The sequence below is a fragment of the Taeniopygia guttata genome, chromosome 2 (genome assembly GCF_048771995.1).
Source record: "Taeniopygia guttata chromosome 2, bTaeGut7.mat, whole genome shotgun sequence".
Taxonomy (NCBI): domain Eukaryota; kingdom Metazoa; phylum Chordata; class Aves; order Passeriformes; family Estrildidae; genus Taeniopygia; species Taeniopygia guttata.
In genome coordinates this window covers 126019652-126040375 of record NC_133026.1, presented here as the reverse complement: position 1 = coordinate 126040375, position 20724 = coordinate 126019652, and the positions used below count along the sequence as shown (strand labels likewise).

At 35.5% G+C, this 20724-nt stretch overlaps 1 protein-coding gene across 3 annotated transcripts in view; it reads left to right on the top strand.

The window, feature by feature from the left end:
* The window catches only part of MMP16 (matrix metallopeptidase 16), a 174061-nt gene that overhangs the window by 115497 nt on the left and 37840 nt on the right, over positions 1–20724 (top strand). For all 3 annotated transcript variants that reach the window (XM_072924807.1, XM_002199847.7, XM_072924806.1), the window contains 2 exons: positions 5222–5383; positions 8365–8582. In XM_072924807.1, coding sequence (XP_072780908.1) covers positions 5222–5383; positions 8365–8582 — 380 coding nt within the window. The remainder of the gene's footprint in view (positions 1–5221; positions 5384–8364; positions 8583–20724) is intronic.

Genomic DNA, 20724 nt, shown 5'->3' with positions numbered 1-20724 from the left:
ATATATCTATGTATAAAACATCTTTATATTTTTACAGTTTGTTTGTAACTTGAAATTCAGTTTCTAGGGTTTTATTTTTTTCCTTAGGATGGAAAAGTCTTCAAAATTGAGGTCACATGTTTAGCCATTAAATTATTTTGTTCATTAATTGAACTCATATACCATTTAAAATGGAATTTATTATCTTGAGAACTAGGTTTTCTTAGTAGCTTACTGTGGACAAACATATTAGCTTTGTTTATCTGTAGATGTGAAAAATAGTGTATATATTAGCTACAGGGAAAGGCTTCCCCATACAACATACTTCATTCTGCTGGCTGTTGAATATTTGATACATTAATACATATTTATATTCTGGAGTTTGGGCAGTGTTTGTAAAGTCAGGCAGATTTAGTGCCTAAAATAGTTTGTAGCCTCAGAGAAAAGTGTCAGCATAAAAATAATAATTTTATCTTAGTTCTTTACACACAGTATCTTTTTTTTCTTCCCTTGTGAAATCAAACTTGAGATAAAATAAGAGAAACAATCACAAACTTTTTGAGTTTACAGCCATTCTATTCCAAATCTCCATGCTAATGGGGAACACAAGAATAGAGATGCACAAGTTTTGGACTTGTGAAATATATTTTCCAATATTTTTCTACTACTCTGTGAGTATACAACAAGGTGCAACTGAGACTATCCCAATGAATATTCACCATTGTATGTCCTTCAGTGGCAAACTGCTTTAAAAATCATTATAGTCATATGCATTTTAACTCTGTTACATCTTATTCAAGTTTGTGACGGTGCTTCATTTTTCCATGTGGACTGAAATATGTCCTACTTGGATAATGTATACTGAAATGATTTGGGACTCTCTCCTTCAACAGTGGCAACTGAAAATGTAAAACCTCCCCAGTATTGATAGGATGACAAAGCTAGCCTGAATATGAATGCTCCCCTGTTTTTATGCTTCTTCAACTTATTCTGAACAATGACCAAGGAATTGAAGGTGGGCTACCATTGACCTTGCAGTCACAAATACTCTTATATGCAGCCTTGAGAAAAAGAGCAAGTGTTACAGAAGATTGTCCTTCTGCACTGTCAGGAGCATTTTACAGTAACTTTGAGGTACTCAGGGCAAGTCTGCTCCCTTAAACAAGGAGGCACTGAATAATTGTTGCCTAATTAGAGAAATTTAATTGTATGCAAAGCAAAAAGGATGGAAATTCAGATAGTAATAAGGCCCTACCTGTGCTGGACTCAGACAGCTCATCTTGGGCTTGTTTAAACCTGAGTTTCAATTGCACTAAGTTATTTGGGTCAGTTCAAATTCAGGATGCCCTGGAGACAATCATGACTCTTGATGGAAATTGTTATGAATAATGGGGCTATTTGGCTATGAGTAGGAAATATGTTCCCTGTTAAATCATTGTCACCCCAGGCAAGAATACTATTCTCCCAGCTCTTTCCTGTGACCTTCTCCCTTCCCCCTTATTCATTTGCTCAAGGGCTGTTCTGCCTTTGCCACGCTTAATGGTTCCCCTGATGGCTACAAGTTGGCATTGCACGAGGTGGAAATAAGGACTAAATCCAGAGGGACAGTCAGATATTGAATGTAATGTTTTGAGGTTTTTGCTTTGTTCGTTGATTGGTTGGAGGGTTTTTTTTTTTTTTTGGTTTTGGGTTTTTTTGGGGTTTTTTGTTTGTTTGTTTGTTTTCTCTTTACATAATATCCCCCATTCAAAAGATGAAAGGAGAAACAGCCAACCCCTGCATAATATCTGTTATCTGTTGTCTGACATGGTCCCACTGTCACTTAGTACTGTTTTAGAAGTGCTCTACCATATGCTCATTATCTGTGGTTCTGGAGAGAGGATATGCCAGTAGCTGAAAGTTGTTTTTATTAATTTCCCTGTTACTATGTATTCCACCTCTTTCAGATCAACATGGAACAAAACATAGAAATTTCTGGAAATCTGTAAGGGGACTTATTATGCACTGAGAACCAAAGGATGTATTGATTTTTCATGTATTGCATAACTGGCACAAATAGAAGTAGTAGACTCTTCCAAGACTGTTGATTAACTGCAGTTTCTTGAAATTTTAGAAAGTATAACTAGTTAACTTCCCAGACTTCCTGCCTCAAACAATAGAGATAAAATATGTAGAAAACTGTATCATCTACTTACAGTAAAAAGCCTAATGATAGTATTAGAATAAATACTCTTATTTCAAAACTATTTCAAAATTATTTACTAAATAAAATGTGGCCAACTTGTTTGTGAATTATTTAATATAAGACTAAGTTAATATTCTTAGTTATGATGTAGGAAACATGGGTATAGGAAAGAAACTTGCTTTCAGAAGATCTGAAAAGAAAAAGAATGTTGCTTCTTAAATATTCAAGTTAATACCAGGGGAAGAAATTTTACATTCTAATAAGCCTATTTTAGAACTTTCACAGAACTCAGAAAAGAATTTAAAAATAATGTGAGAACTTTTCATCATAATATGAAAGCTGTAGTACAGTAACATGCTCTTCTTTTCTGTCTTTCCATCTTCAACCTATGATTATTTAAAATTACATTAACTATTCCATTATAAGTGCAGAATGAAAACCTTTACAAAGTTCCTTCTGTGCATCACTTCCTATGCTGATGTTAACTACAGAAACTGTGGATTATTCATATGAGATGATGTCAAGATCGTCTTTGTCTGCATATAGAAGACCAGATTCAGATATCAAGAATATTTGTCACCAGGACAGTCAGGCTTATCAAACCTATTGTAACAGCACATTGAGATTCTGCTCTGCTGAAAAAAGGGCTGCATCCAAGAGAAATATTGTCATAAAACATTTCGTCTGGAAACCACATAATTATAAATAATAGGATAAACTTCTCAATTCTAAAAGCACATTATGTCACATTAATTTTTGAAAGATGTTGCGGCTTTCGGGGGTCACTTGCGGCTGTCCCCCGTCCCTCCCCGGCCCCCCGGGACCCCTCCGGCTAGCTGTCCCCTCAGGGGACCGGGGTTTGCCGTGGTCCTGCTGCACTGGGCTTACCAGGCAGTGGCTGGGTTAGCACGGTCCGAGCGGCGGTGCACCTCGGTCGCCGCAAGGAGTCGAGATAAAGAGACGAAGAGAGGTCAGTTGTATGCAGTCCAGAAAGATTGTATTGCCTGAACAGTTGCAGGGACAAAAGACCCTGGGCTACTGCCCAGATACAGTTTTATACAGCAAAATTAAGAGATAAGGTCTAAACAATAGAGACAGTGTTCAGCATGGGCTCATCAGAACCACCCCAGGGGTCAGGTCCAATGGGAACTGCTCAGGGGTGGGGAGAAGGGGGTTTGCATAAAGATGCTGAAGCGAAACTTTCCCGAAACAATGGGGCATACATAAATGTATCTTTTCCTCATACCTAAATGTATCTTTTCCTCAGTTTCCAACTCCCAAGGCCTTTCTAAATCCCTTCCTCCACACTACCACGCCAGCGTGATAGCAACAAGATGTGATTTTTTTTGCACATTTATATTGAATAGAAGATCAAGAACATTTAGTTGTCATATTTTCAAATTATTAATCAGAAGTTATAAGAAGACTCTGTGAACTAAGCATATAGTTTTACATGTGTCTGTTTTCATAATTTCATTCAGACATTTATTTTACAGACATCCGCATGGCTTCATACATCATGAAGGCATCTAGTGTTTCCTCTTTCATATGTACTTTGGATAAAGTTTATTTTATTGTGTCAACAAGAGGAAATGCTTGAGAAATTGAAATACTGTCAACTATGTCCTTGAAGTTCTATAATGTATATATGTGCAATTTTGTTGCTGATGCAACTTAATATTATTACTACAGACATTTTAAAAGTACTTCCAGATCAAGTTCCAGCAGTGGAAAAAAACTGTCTATCCCAAAATAATCTACATATTATACGATAAGAGTTAAGGTTGAGCTTGTTTTTTTTCATATTCCCAACCAATATATGACCACTAGGCCAGATCACAGGCCTTTCATTATTTATACTTTCAACAAATTACTTACCATAAGTGACACTTATAGTCACCAGTTTCACATGAGTTCAGCATTTAAATCTAAATGGTCAGCATAAACTGCTGATCTAGAGTACTTCTCTTGTCAGTGGGACAGGATGAAACTTCTGGAGGATGGTTCTTCCATTCCTAGGTGGTGAAATGAGCTATATTCTGGATATGACCCTTTTTAGACAACTGGAATCTTTCTCCTGATCTAAACCACTTTTCCAAAGTCTCATTTTGTGACAGGTTAAGAATGACAGAATCTGTATCAAAGACTCATAGAAAGATATGCAGACCAAAATCTTAGATGAGCAAAAATAGACAAAATTAATACCACAGAGGTCCAGCTCTGAAAGTTTTTTTTTAGAAAAGGTCCCATTGGCTTTGATTTGTGTTTGCTTTGGAAGAGTGGCATATTCTACTGCCAAATCTTCCAGTTGTATCTAATACTCTATAATAAAAAATTTAAAGATACTTTGAGAAGAGAATAACAAAAACATCAAACTGGTCTATAACCTGAGTGCATGGTTTTGGGGTTTTTCTTTAGTCCTGCAAAAATTTTAAAAGCTCTGAAACTTAAATAAAAAAACTACATTTATTACAAGGAATTGCACAGGGAAATACATTAGGACATCTATTTTCCTCATTAGGATTTCAGTTACAGTGTTTCAGAAATGGACAACGTCTACATATAATCAGCAGGGGTCTGATTACACATGTTTGAATGACTAAGTTCTCTGTGGAGTTTATCCTAAACAGGTTGTCTTCAGTTTGTGAAGTTTACCAAACAAAGCCAAGATATCTTCCTATTGGAACTATGTCTTAATGAAAGCATTTTTAGTTGGGTTCATGGACACATCAAGTCATTAATTGCATAAAAGCCTAGACATAAGCTATGACACTTGAACCCTGCACTTACCATCTGTATCAGTTAAAAAAGGTTATGTTTATGATGGCTGTGAGAGTACCGTATATCATAGCATAATAGTTTCCTTGTTAGGAAAAAAATAGAGACAAAAATCCATTTTTTGCCACATTATCCTTGATGATCCATTAATTACTACTCATTACCTGGTGAAAACTCAAATGCAGTGAAAACATCTTGCAAGTCCAGATCCTCCATGTGTGTTATTTTTTTACTAGATTTTTGGATTCAAAGGTCTTTTTCCTTTCCTTCTCTTCACAGGAAATGATCTCTTTCTAGTTGCAGTGCATGAACTCGGACATGCTCTGGGCTTGGAGCACTCTAATGATCCCACTGCAATCATGGCTCCATTTTACCAATATATGGAAACTGACAATTTCAAACTACCTAATGACGATTTACAGGGCATCCAGAAGATATACGGTATGTCGTGTTCTCATCAGACAACACAAGCTTTTTGGTTTAGAATAACTTTGAGGTCCTTGTGTCTGTATCACCTCTTCAAAGGGTTCATTAGTGTGGACTTCACCAGTTGTTATGCTAGAGTCTCTGTGTGAGTAAAACATCCAAAGATTTTGAGGACACTGTTACTTGTTTCTCACTGTTCAAATGTTCTCACTCTTCTCAATGTTCAAAACTTATATTCAAATCTGCATTCATCTGGAATAAGAATTTTAAATATTTTAAAAATCCATAAAGAAAATTCATGCAAAATGATTACACACTATGAAAATATTAAGAAATGCATGTTTTTAACTTTAATGAGATTATTTACACAAGTGTCGAAGCTCATGTAACTGGATGAATTGATTGCTTCTCAGTTTATCAGCTATAATACAGAAAATTTATCTCAAAATCTGAGGTCCCGTAAATACCCTTTCTTATGATATATATAAGAAAGTGATCTCAAAATAGTGTTATAGTCCCTACAGAAGGAAAAGAAGGGATTGCTCTAAAATATGTTCATTTCAGGTTTTTTATGGCCTGATATGAAATACATGTGATGCAAATAAATTCTACATTTAAGAAAGCAATTGAATTTTTTTTAAGTCAAAACAATAACATGATTGTGGTTATGGGTTGAATGTAATACTAACTCCCATATTACTATCCCTTAAATTTCCAAAGACGGAGTTTTAATTTTCATTTTAATGACTTTGATTCTGTTGGTATATGTTAAATAGTCTTTATTTTCTTTTCTTTAAAGTTTTATTTTATTTTTAGAATTAAAAATTCTGTCATACCTCCATGTTAATGCTCTCTATCCAGTGCATAAAATCGCCTTGCTTAATTTTCATTAATTAAATCTGCACTGGATTAAATTCTGTACTTCTTGTTTTCCCTGTTTAAAGTTTGTCGTCTTTATGTTGAATATTGTGAGGGCCATTTCTTCCTTATCTTTCCTACCACAAAGGACAACTACAATCATGTAGAATTACTGTACTGCTAACTAGAAATCTGCAGACTGCATTGTGTAATAGTAACAAGAATTTTAAAATATCATATTCACAAGCACAGATAGATATTTTTATAAAGCATAAAAAGCAATTTCAGAATGACTGTCTGATCAAGTTTTGTTTGGTTGGGTTTTTTCCTGTGTGATTAGCTGGAAGGAAGGTTGTTTCTCATGACCTCATAAGTTGGTAGTCTAGACTTAGGGGCTAGACAAGAATATTTTGCTTAAAACTAGCTGCTAAGCTTGAACAGCTGTGAGCTGTACATTAGGATAAATGTGTTACCCCTGGGAAGTAATATCTGAGATCACCACCAAATAGCATAAAAAATTTTGATTTGGGGTTAAAACTTTCCAACACAAGCTACTGCAAACTGATTCCTTTGCTCCCTTTAAAATCAAGATGTGATCTGGAATCATATGCCTCAATAAAAATGTCACACCTATTAAAATAATTACTTTGGTCTGCAGTATTCCTTGAAATACTGTTATTAACTGTAAATTATAAATGCCACAAGTCTTAAAATTGTGAATGAAATAAATGCCTTATTAAATTGCATTACAACCATTTGGCAAGTTTAAGATTTCCGTACATAATCTGTCTTTTTTTATATAAACTATATGGTTTTTAATAAAATTCTCAGAAATTCAAATGTCATTTGTGCAGTCTAGAGTTTTCTTACTATTCAAAAGTATTTCTGAAGGTGGTCATGCAAACAGTATTTATTTTTTAAAGTCAAAGTGTATTACCTATTTAAATTATTTGAAGAGAGGCCTAAATAGAGTGAGCAAAAATTAAAACATTCATCTTGTTTCCAGACATGTAGTTATAAGTGAAGCTTCTTATCTTTTTGTCCATGAAAAATAAATGTTGCTGATATGTGTAGAGAAGGGAAGACATTTTCAGTATACTCATTTCAAGTCATTCAGTATGCCATTATCTTTATTATTGGTATGCCATTATTATCTGAGATGGCCTGATGACTTGCAGGTAGCGAAATTTTGAGTGGGAGAGTAATTTCATAAAACTCAGTATATTTTGACAAATAATATATTTGAAAGAAGAAAACTGTTTTAAGACTGCTCTACAGAGTTTTTTACTTGAAGAAAATAAATAAATCATGGCAGGGGGGTGATGGGGTATGTGTGTTATATACCTGCCTAGGATCTGAGGTCCAGTTTTAGGAGCTGCAGTACATACCAAAGGACATTTGAAAAAGCTGGGATTATCCTCTCTCTAATGAATATGACATTATTTGACCTAAAACTTTGATCAGCAGTAAATAGCAGGTATGCTACTTATGTGCTTGTGTGAATTGATGACTACAGATTTAAAATATATGTTGAAAATCTTTTGACTGATGATGATCTTATAAGGAGCAAGATATTTTTTCATTTTTTTGTATAAGAGAAAATGATTCTTTTATAAGAGATCTTACTCAATTGGTAAATAATTTGCTTTGAACTACTTCTCATATGAAATGATGGTGGCCTAAGCATCCTTTGAAGGTTTTATTGGAATGTTCTTACAAAAAAGGAATATTTTGGATAATGAAAACAAATTATTTTCCTTGGTTTTAGTAGTCATTCTTTATACCCTTCATAACCACTGCCTGGTTCATATCTGGAACAGGCTCCCCAGGGAAGTGGTCACAGCACCAGCCTGACTGAGTTCAAGAGGCATTTGGACAATGCTCTCAGGCACATGGTGTGACTGACCCTTGGTGCATCCTGAGCAGGGCCAAGAGCTGGACTCAGTGATTTTAATCTCTTCCAACTCAGCATAGTCTGTGATTCTATGATTCAGTGATTTAATAACATCAGAAATGTATGCTAGGTCACTTTTTCATTCCCTTTTCACTGTCGGGTTTGCACGGCTTACAGCTGGTTTTGTTGTGTATGTTTCCTTTAGTGGGTTTGTGTATTACATCCAGCTGCTGTCTTTTTAAAGGTCCACCTGACAGGATACCACCACCAACAAGGCCTCTGCCAACAGTGCCCCCACATCGTTCAGTCCCTCCAGCAGACCCACGAAAGAATGACAGGCAACCTAAACCTCCCCGGCCACCCACTGGTGACAAACCTTCCTATCCCGGAGCCAAGCCTAACATCTGTGATGGGAACTTCAACACTCTGGCTATTCTTCGCCGGGAAATGTTTGTTTTTAAGGTAGGAGGCTGTGAATTTTTGAGTGTTACATCAAATGTCTACATTTCTCTTTTTTTTTATAAAGTAAACTCTCATTCGTCATGACTCTACATTCCCAGCCTGCTCACAGTTAGAAAGTTCGAGAAAAAAATTTAAAAATAAACATACACATGGCTTAAACATCTAGCAGAGGACTGCTGTAATGTTCTATTTTAAGAAAATAGCCATGTCAGCAGAAACTGTAATGCCTCAAAATGTAAGGGTAAATAAATACTGCATGTTATGGAAAGATAAAAAGTGTAAATCAATTCATGAATAATAGGGATGGTTTTGTTGGGAATACAGCCACATGCCAACCTACAGTAGATGTACTGTGCCTTCAGTACCTGGGTTTTTTTCATGGAACTATAATTTTAACTTTATTATTAGATCTGTCATTTACAAAGGAAGTTTGTCATTGTGTTGTGGTTGCATTGAAACCACAATATCTTACTGAAGGTCTTTGCCACAAAATTCTTACTGCAAATGTGTTATTATTTGTCCATTCATCTTCTTGCTCTGAGCTGAAAATGTGGTGTATATACAACAAAATGAAATAAACAAACTGAACTGAAAGGCAGTCTTTTAATAGAAGCACTTTGCTGAGACTCATGGACATCAAAGGTATCTTTAGGAGGATGATCTGCAGTATGGTTTCCAGAAGGCATTGAATGTTGAAGAAAAATTACAGAATAATTATTGCTCATTCTCTTAAACCAATTTGCTGTCAGGTAACGTTGTGCAAGAATTTCAGAAACAAGCAACAAGATAATCTGGTTTTTTGAAGTAATAGCATGTCACATTTGCTTAAGCAATAGGAAGTGTGAGATCTTTGTTTTGTAAATGTGTGATAGTCTCCTTTTTATCTTCAGTATTATAGGTAAAGAGGAAGAGCCTTTCATGTGACTAGATAAGTGTTTTCTTTTCAGCAATAGTGTAAGTGCAGGGGAAAGGCAATGCATTTGTCCCAAAACATGAAGCTCCCTGTTCAATTTTGTTGTCCTTTCTGATAGGACTCATTTCTCCCTTCTGTGTTTTCTTTTTATATAATCTATTTTACCAGATATATCTTTTTAGCAATGCTACCCAGGCTTTCACTTTCTTTACCTTATCTAAAAAACATGTACAAATAGCTTTACATTAATTCTTCCAAAATTATTGAGCTACCTTCACACTCCAATGGACAGGAAATATTTTTCCCATAAACAGCTAAGGATTTTTGCAGCCTAGGGCTGTCAGCCCACTCCATTTGAATAGATGGTATATGGTAAAACACTGGGAGGTCCTGAACCATCAGTCTTTTATGACTAAAACTCAAAGGTTGAGGAAGATCCTAATTTTCTAACTTGACATTAAACAGGATATTAAAATACCTACTTCAATTTCATGTCATCCACCTCAAGAGCAATAGAACATATTCTCATTTAGTTTAGACATAAATCAATAAACTGAGAAATTCTGTTCCACTAATACAAAATTTCCTGCCTAGACCAACCTGTGCTCCTGGATAAATATATTCACCACCATTAATAATCACTCTTATCTGGTCTGATTGAAAACAAATCAAGTTTTCTTCAAAAATGTTTACTGCTTACTGCCTTAACACCACATATTTACTATAAAGTGTGTATGCTTGCTAGTGTGTAGACTGCATTTATGTTCCAAAATTAAAATTCCTTTCATGATTATTCCAATGAGGAAATATGATAAAAGTCTCTCAGAGAAAAATGACCATTAACAGAATGCATCCAGATTTCATGTGTACAGTCTGACTCCCCAAATGAAGTCACTGCAATCGTAAAAGCAATGTTCTAGGAAGGGAAGTAAAAGGTCACCTTTGTTGAGGTTAATTTCTTTAGGGTCCCACAGTTTCCCTTTTCTCCTCAGGATGCCTGGGAATATAATGTGTTCCTTGGGTTAGTGTGCTAAGCGATAGGATTTTCCTAAGTATAGGGATTTTGACTTTGTAGAATTAGTGTCATTGAATGCTTGTCCTAGACTTTTATTTGTACATTAATTTTCTAGTGAAAATTTTTGTCTGCTAAAGGATTTTTATTAACTGCTTAAGATTTTTTGAGGAGGTAGCAGGGGGTGATGTACAGGGAGGACTATAAAAAGGGCAGAAAAGGGGAGGAGTTAGAAAAGTCAACTTTGCAGAATGCTGGGGTGTGGGACAGGTTGTAAGGAAGAGCTCAGCATGTCTGACTGTAGCAGAAAAAGGGCAGGAATTAGTTCTTAGGAGGTGTAAACAGAAATAAGGACTGAAGACATGGAAATCATCCATCAAAGGAGGAAACCAAGCTGGAGGTTCTGTGATGTGTCACAACAAAAATAACCCAAACTTCTTCTCCCTTGGTCCTTAATGACAGTGCAAGGGAAGACTGGGAGGGCATGAGTGATGGGCTGGGAGCCAAGTAAGGAAAGGAGTACCAGGGGCTGATGACAGTACTGTACCAGGTGGAAACAATTAAAGAAGAATTATGACCTTGATTGGAAGAATTATTGCTGGATAGTTCCCAGGTGAGTTAAATGAATAAAGCTGGAAACTAATCAAATTAAATCCTTTTCTTTCTTTGTCTTTATCCAGAGGTCTGTAATTATTGTGTAGTGGCAGATTTTACTGCCTCCTGAATGGAATGTATGCCATGTACCAATTTCAAATTGAAAATAGCCATTTTTTTTCTCATGGGCAAGTCTTAAACTCAGGAGCTCAGTTTGTTTAAATAATCCTTGAAATTGCTTGGGAACTTAGCCACAGAGTTGAAGAATTTGAACACTTTTGAATAATTAATTCTAATTTAAGTATAAAACTGAAGCATGAAATCCAACACACTGAGATACATTGTGGATTTTCATAGTAGATGACAATCATTATTAATTTCAAGATTGTTTTCTCTTGGCTGTTAAGCTGTTAGGTATACTTAAGAGCATCAGAATATTAGAAACAATTTCTATGTTCAGTAAAATTAATGAGCTTTGTCTGTGGTTTTAAGATTATCTGGCATTCTCAAATGGATATACCCAGAGTAAAACTGAATATAACTAAATTTAAGGAGAAAATGTAATTTACATTTATCCGTCCCGTTTTATTGTTTTTCCATCACTTTGGCAATCCTAGAAACACTTGATTAAAATTCTAGGGTCATAGAGATGAAAAACAAGGGAACTGTTCTTGATCTAACATAAATATTAAACACAAAATTTAAGCAATCAACTTCCTAAAGATTCTCCTATGATCACCAAATAAAATTATAATTTTACAGATCAGATTTTTTTTGGGAATTACTGGATTTTAAAGAAAAGGTAATTCTTTTACACCAAATATACACATATCAATATCACTGACACATAAATGTATTGTCCCAAGAGGATTTCTTCCAGAATTCTTTAAATAGGATGCCCTTAAAATGTCCCTGCCAGCTGTAAGGTTTGGGGACACACTATGCTATGAAACAAAAATTTTTGTTAAAATCAATACACCATAACTATTGGTTTCAGTTGTCATCAACTGATAAATACTGCTGTTATTTGATGCATGCTTGAATTGGTATAAGGAATTATCAGGGCAGAAGAATTTCCATGCCAAAATTCATATATGCCAAGTTTTTATCTTTGGATAGCTTCTTAGCTTCTGTATTTATACTCAGTACTATTTTGCTGCCGCACTCATTTCCAATCTTTTTTCCTTCTCTTTAGTTAGAAGTCCCCTGGGACACAGAAAAATGGCTGAAATGGTGAAAAATAAAGGTCTTTCTTTTCTGGGCAAGTTATGCAAAGTGGTATGACAGTGTCTGCCTTTAATGAAAATCCTCTCTGCCATTGTGTGTAGCAATATGTGGTGTCCAACAATACAGTCTTATTAATGTCGCCTGAGAGTACCTCCAGGGCTAGTGCATCATGAAAAGAAACCCCATTGTCTGAGGTCTGCAGAAAAAAATCTATTAGTGAAGAAGTTTGCAGTATATACTTCAACTTTCTTCCTGTGTCCTGCGCAATTCACACTTTGCTCCATGGCAACAAAATTACCTGTAGCTCTTCTTCATCAGTGTGGCTGATGACAATATCCTTTTACTTTACGTTCTTTTCAGTCTCACAGATTTTAAAAAATCCTGCTTTCTTGAGCAAATTGCATCTCATAAAGTAAGCATATGTAGAATTTGTCCTTCATAAGCATCAAATTAGAGGGACAAGTTACTGTCCTTTTTTTATGTGACACAGATTTTTGTTTCACAGAAGATCATTTCACAGAGGTTGCACTGGTCCTTTGTTTAATGCTAAATCCCTAGGAAACAAATGAATGGATCCTCTAAAATCTCTAATGGTTTTATTATTCATGTTGGAAAAGTTAACTCATTGGAGAACAGCATTTTTTAACTACTCTCATATATTGTGGTGTTTGTTGAAATGTAATTTAAGTACCAGGTAAAGAATTTTGTTCAGCAGACAAATAGCATTTATAGCTCAGAGAAATGTCTTCTGAACACTGCAGATGATAGAATATGGAACCAGTTTGAGGAAGGCCTTAATGGGCTGTAATAATTTCTCCACAACTTGCAGAAATTTGTTTTCTGACTCTTGATCTGCTAAGAACCATTGTAGAAACATTTATGACATACCAAACAAGCCAAGGCAATTAGGCTGTAATTACTCCTTGGCATTAGTTTAGACTGTGATTGCTTTCAGGCATGACAGTGTAGGTTCCATTTAATATCCCTCTTAGAACTGTGTATTTATATAGAGTATGCCATTAAACACAAAAGGAAAAAAAATCTATTTCTTGATACGTGGTAAACACATGAGAAACTTTTAAAGCATTTCAGCATTGGCTATTTAATCTAATTAAAAATCTGTGAGACAGAAGGAAAATACTACTAATAAAAGCAGAGGCAAAGAAATAGCTATAGTATGAGACTTGACTTCACTGTATTTGAAAGCAGACTTTTTTTCAGAGCTCTTGTGGTCTGTTTGTGTAGCTGGTTTTTGTCCTGTCATGCTGTGGGTGTCTGAGCTGTCAGCTGCTGCCTGGGAAAGTTCAGCAGAGGATCCTGAGGAAGTAGACACTTTGTGATCTGAGAGGGAAAATCACTTAACATCTCAGCTGTAAAAGGCTTGGAACAGTAGTTCAGAACTAGCTACATCTGCAGAGAGCAGACTCCTTTTACCCTATTTTTTGTATTATGTTAGGAAAAACGGCTTGATGGAATTTGCTGATTTTCCCTGCTGATAATCAGGGAAGGAGAACTGCTTTAATTCAGGTAATTCAGTTTATATGTTGAAAACGAAAAGCGGCAAAAACTCAGTGGGGATTTCAATATATTATAATACACCAAGCTAACTGGAAATGTACAGCATGGTTGTTTTTATGAAACAAAACCAAATTGTAGGATGTCATGAGGATACAAGCAGGGACATGCTGGGATGCTAAAAAGTCATAGCTTGTCTGTTTTTGATAATTGAATACTTTCACTGACAGATGTAAAAATATTCTCCAAATGTTACATGAGCCTTTCAATCTGCTTCTAAGCTAGGAAAGGTTTCTAGCTAACACATTTCACAAGCTTAAAATGGGAAGTACAATCTGTTCCTTACAGTGTGGAAAGTGGGTAGTATATTCCATCCAGCTGCAGAGCAATTTAGACAAGAATGTAATCACCTGGGTGATAATTGTACCAGAATAGTTCTGTTCAAAATCCTTCTACCATCTGTCTTTTTAAAAAGTTGTCTTGAACTGTATTACACAATTTGAAAGATGGCAGCCCAGTCGTAGGGATACTTATTATCTAGCACTTACATGCACATCTGTATGTATAAATGTAAATTTTATGTAGAGAAAGTTCTAAAAAAATCTTAACTCTAATTTTGGGGCTTTATTTACAAAGGTATCAATATAATTGATATACATCTTATTGAAACTTACAAAAATTAATAGTCTTTACTCTCTGCCTAGTAAAATTCCCATTAGTCATGTAGTAGCCCATTAAGAAGTATAACCTTACCAGGATGTATGACTCAGTATCTTCCACAGGGCTGTAGATTTGTCAGGAGAGGGAGTACTGTTTTTTTTCCAAAGGCTATGTTTTCACTGGCAAGCAGTGTGGTGTAAAAGGATTTAATCAGTAGTAGAGCAGATGGTACTGAGTTCCTCTCATGTCCATCATATGTGCTTTGCCTTTAATTAGATACAATTTGTCCTCTGAGGCCAAACAGTTGCACGATACATGTGGTTCTGATTTTTCAGAAGGGTAGCTATCACTTAGATACTGGTGTCTTTGACTGTGGACCCCATGAGAGTGCACCTCACCAGTGTTTCATCTAATGGTGGTTATTACCATGTTGTTAATATGTAATTGCTCACACCATCTTGACCCAAATAAACCCTCACATGCAACATATATTATTATTTCTTCTCATACAACTTTTGTCATGACACAATTGTACCTATATCTTGACTATGTCCATACTACAAGTTTGCATTGCAATACAGTTCAGGAAGATGAGCTAGATGTAACAGCTGTGCTGAGGCATTGCCTTGAACTTGAAAGCTAATATTCTGAATTTTATTTTCTCTGAGAGAAAAGCAAGGCAGATGATTTGGTTAATTTCAATGTTAACATGAGGAAAAATAATTTTCCCTTCTGTGACTTTTTGTAGCAATAGGAATATGAGTACTAAAAAGTCATAGCCTCCTAAATGTTTCTGTCAGTTATTTTCCCCACTTAACTCCAAAGAAAGTTTCAAGTATTTCTACATAATCCTCTAAAACCCCTAGAGGTTCTTTCCAACCTCAGCCATTCTGTGATTCTGTGAATGTGCTGAAATTTGACTGTTTCACCCACTCATTTCCCAGTAGCATTTGCTCCGTCTCCTTTGGAAAATGATTGTAAGAGGCAACAGCTAGTGAGATTTGGTCAGAAGGCTGTTTTGTGACTTCATTCCAGCTCAGAAAAACAGACCAGGCTGAGGAGATTGGGGTGTGTGACACCTGCTCACAAACACTAACAAGTAAGTGCAGGGGAGGGAATGTCCACCCTTTCTCTCTGTGTGAGACAAATGCTCTGCTGCCTCCTTCCCCTGGGCCAGCTTTCAGAAGAAATCATCCTCTTTCCTAGTGTCAGGATCTAAGCTAAAATAGTTTATTCAAAGGCTGACTTGGTCCTGTCTCTTTGAAACTCTCACCATCTCCTGATGAGCCATTAATACACACAAGGTGCACTCCCTAACCCAGAGAGTCCTCACAGATAAAAAGGAGCACTTCAGACTCTTCAAGGGATTTCACAGACTTGGACAGTCTGAGTTTAACAGGAATTCTGTAGTGAATTGTGTGAATTGTTATACAAATGTGGTACAAGACTTTGGGACAATATTTAAAAACTGTGGGCAGTTAAATGTGAAACTAAACAAATTCCGATTTCTTATTTAGTTTTAATGTAATAAATACTGAAAATGTGATACTAAATATTTGCAAACTAATGGCCACAATTCAAAGAATTAGTCATTCTTTAGAAGCATTTTTTAAAATAGAGTGAAACTGGGGGAATCTGAAGCTCTCTGGTCTTGCTTTATGCAAAAGGATGGAGTGCGTCAAACTTTTATATATGCTTAGGAAAGTATTTGTAAGTCAAATACAAGAATATAATTTTTACTTTTCCTCACTCAGAAAAAAAAAAAATCTTCCAACAAATGATAGTGTGCTTATATGATGTTACTTGTGCATTTAGAAATGCTATTTTTATTAGCTGTTAAAAATAATTGTTCCTTTTTTCCTGCCCATATGACTAGAGTTTGTTCTAAAATATACTTGATAATTAAAAAATTTGTTTTCAATCACTAGTTTTGCATACTACCAAATGTAAGGAATCCTGAAAAATTATGGTTCTGCATAAAACTATTAAATAAGAGAAAGACATTAAAAATACAGATGAACAAATGCACATGAAAAGACTAATCTGGTAAATTTATTTATTGTGCATAACTCAACAATAGACAGAGAATCTCAGTGGGGAAAATAAATACCCTCAATGGACATTATCACTTGAGAAAGAACTAATGACGTCAAATAAAATGGAAAGATGTAATCCTAGGGATTTTCCTGGTCACAGTTACAATATTTGTTTCCTAAAGTCAGAGAATCCTAAGATGCTATTAATTTTTTACTTGTTATTTTAATACAGAAAAAATGAATAATGAAAAGTTTTAACTGAATTCTAATGTGCAAAAGGTACTTGGTTTTGTAGAAGTTGCCTGTTTTCAGAGGCTCAGTGTTTGGGTGTACTGATTAAAAATACTTCATTGGCAAGAGAATAGAAGAAAGCTTTATTGACAAAAATAATTGCAAAAACTCACAACAAGGAATAATCTAAAATTACATGGAGGCATGTCTTCAATTTGGTGCCACCAACAAGTATTATCTTGTAATATTAACCATACGTTTTAGCTGAGGCTACATCCTAATGGTACCAAAGGGAATAATTGCAGAAACACTTCAAGCACAAAACTTAATTAAAATTTCTTGTTGTATAAAATTGTGGCCTTTCAACTAATTTAAGGTAAATGTTTTGGAAAACAATTTGAATGGCTTGTAATTTAAACTTTTTCAAGCAGTTGTATTATTTGCTTATATTTCCTTAATCTTCGTTTACATCCAAAGCTTTCTATTCTACCAGTATTTTTATATTTAGAGTTTCTTTGATTCATTTTTGTCTCTTTCAATGGGTTGAAGGTTCACAATGTAAAAATTTGGCAGGGTTTTTAATGCAGATAAACTAATCTAATTTGTTCCTCCGAATTAGCCATTTCCTATGCAAAACACTGCACTACTACACAGTTGAGATCTTAATGTAAAACACACGTATGTTTATTTCTTCAGCCACTTAGTGAAACACAATTCACAATCTGGGAAATCTATTAAAAAATATCAAAAATTTATAACATATATTTACTTAAATGCTGCATTTCCTTCTTTTTTTATAAGCTATAGCTTGAATATTCTCAAGTGTTTTCCTTGCCTATTGATCAGAAACTTGGCCCAATTGACAGTAATGGTAAAAAACTCCCCTGACTATAACAGACTGATGATTTTACTTGGTTTTAATTACCTTTGGTATAATGAGGGACTATCAATTATGAGTAATGCATGTTAGGGAAAATCACAAAAGAAACAATAGATAAGCTTGTAATACCAAGTGTATGAAATCAGAAACTGATTCTCTATACAAAATCAAATTTGATTATGCTACCTTTCCAGTCAATAAATCAAAATTATGCAGGGACCATTTTAAGTCATGATTTGACATATTCATCTAATGAATATATCTTTACCAAGGAGAATAGATTGTATTAGCTTAAAGGTTATACTTAATAATGGTAGAGGTCAATCCTTTCCCATTTTCTGTAAGACTGCACCAGCATTTGTCTTTAGTCTTATCATGATGTAGCCTTTGATTTTGTGTTGGAGTGATGTCTGGCCAGCCCTTTGTAATAACCACAGTCATTTGCTGCTTTAAATTGTACATTGCCAGCTTATCTGTAATCAGATGTGGTTTATGATATTACATATTCACTGTTATAAATTCCTTCACTTTCTACAAGATCTATCCCTGTATCTGAGAAACAGAGGCAGTGAGAAAAGACAATTGAATATCTATCATTTTCATATTTGTGTTATCATGACAAATGTAATTGTTGGCTGTGTCTTCTGGATGTTTGACTCTTAATGTCCTGGTTTGCTCATTGGCCATTGCTGTCAACCTCAAAGCTGAGACACTCTAGAAATGATTACTGTTCACCCACTGATTAGTGTGGGATCTTTTACAGTCATTTTTCCAATCCTACTGTGTCCACCAGGGAGAATATTTACTTAGCTTTGCCCTATACTTTTTGGAGTTAGATTTGCTACCTGGATTTTTTTTTGTTGTTGTTGTCAGCACAATATCAGAGAACATAAATGAGAACAATGAAAAAGGAGAACAAAAAGCATATATTAGCCTCTTGCCTTGCAGCAGCTTGAATGCAAAATAACACTCATACACTCACCTACAGGACATGGAGCACATTTCTCAAAGTGGAGAAAGGACCTTAGCACAGGAGCTACCAGGGCTCATTGACAGAGCTTTAAACTATATTGGAATGGGAAAAGGGACAAAATCTGTGATGAGCAATTGCCAGTGATAAGTAGTAGGATAGCATGCCAAAACTTGACAAACTAAGTGCTGAGAATCCTTGGGGTTGAAACTGCCCAGAAATATGGGGGACAATAAAAAGAGACTATAGCAAATGGGGTTACATCAGGCTGGTGACCAGTCACTAGTGCAGTTCACATGACTACATCTTAAGGCCAGTTCTCTTCTACACTTCCACATACAACTTGGATACAGAACTTGAAGAGATGCTAAGTAAATTTGCCAACAAAACTGTATTCGGAGGAGCTGATTACTCAGTTGAGGACTGAGAAGCCCTGCAGATACGTCAACAAATTAGAGGGCTGGGCAAGGGAAAGGGCTGGATTCTGCACCTGGGACAGGGCAAACCAGGATGTACTGGTTTGGGAACAAGATATTGGAGAGACCGCCGTGGAAAGAGTCTTGAGGGTCCTGATTGATGGAAAGCTGAATCTGAGTCAGCAGTGCCCTGACAGGCAGGAGAGCCAACCCTGTCCTGGGGTGCACCAGGCACAGCACCACCAACCAGGCAAGGGAGGGAATTTTCCCACTCTGCTCTGCACTGGGGAAGCCTCATCTTCAGTGTCTACTTGTTATAGGTATGCATATGTAGACAAAGGTGGTATGACCCTGAAATGAGTAGTGTAGGTCCTCTTCCATTTCCCCTACAAACAGTGTATTAAAGAGTGACATATCATCTTGAGAATCTCATCCTGGTTGAAATAGCTTCACTATCTTGTTTATGTATAAACTGTCCTAAACTACTGCAATCAGGAGGAAATATTTCAATGACTCCTTGCTTCCACCTGTGGTTCTGACATGACTAATCAGTGCACTCCAAATTATTCTGGTTTCCTCAGAGATCTCATGCCATGTGCAGTGTGGAGAAGGCAAAGAGAGAGGATAAAATATGAGCATCTGCACATAGGATCACATTGAATTGCATATATTTCATGCAAAAACATGAAATTTGGTTTAATGAATTATGAAGATTCAAGGGAGGGACATGATTATTTTAGATCTTCGTAGATATAATAAATGTCAATATAAGAGTTAGTGACACAGTTGATTTCACATGTTTTATTTCTGCATGTGTGTATGATGTGTACATAGTGGTTTCCATCAGTTTATGCTGTGTCCTGTATCACTGACATCTCTCTTTTTTTACGACTGTAATGTCACTGTTCCATTTACTGCATGTTTAATTTATTCATTTAATGTTTGTTTTTTTCCCTTACTTCCTTGTAAATGTTTTCCTATTATTAGTTATAGAATCATAGAATCAAAATGGTTTGGGTTGGAAGGAACATTCAAAGATCATCTATTCCAACTTCCCTGCCAGGGGTTGGGACCTTCATTTGCATATGGAAAGAAACATTCATGAATATGAATTTATGGATGTGACAGAAATATGAAAATACAGGTGATCTAGTGATCTAGTGATAAATCGTATAAATAATAATAACAATTATTTCTAGTAAAACTGTCCCTGCTTACAGGAAATTTAATCTTTCATTACATCTAAAAAAAATTGTTTGGAGTACTAATTTCTATGGTCCTACAGTATCAATGATAGACTTCTGATGGTTGATTTTGGATAATCCTGGTAGACGTAGTTTGTCACTGCCTTATCTTCAAAGGCTTTTGGTCAACAAGAGTGAATGATAATGACTTCTATTTTATTTCCACATTGAAAACAGATTTGGAAGCTTCCTTTAACTGGAAACTATGCTAAGTGATCTTATAGAGACGCCATAGTTCATGAGTCACAAACTTATTGATGTTGGTCCACATTATTTTTTTACCAGGTAGATCCTTCTCTATTCTATTGGCAGTTTTCTAATCTTCATGCTTTACTAGGAATATCTACCTGGATTAATAAAACTAGAAATAAGTATTTATGGGTTTAGCTTATTCATAATTTCTCCATTTGACTTCTGTCAGTGTTTTTTCTGCCTGCCTCTAGA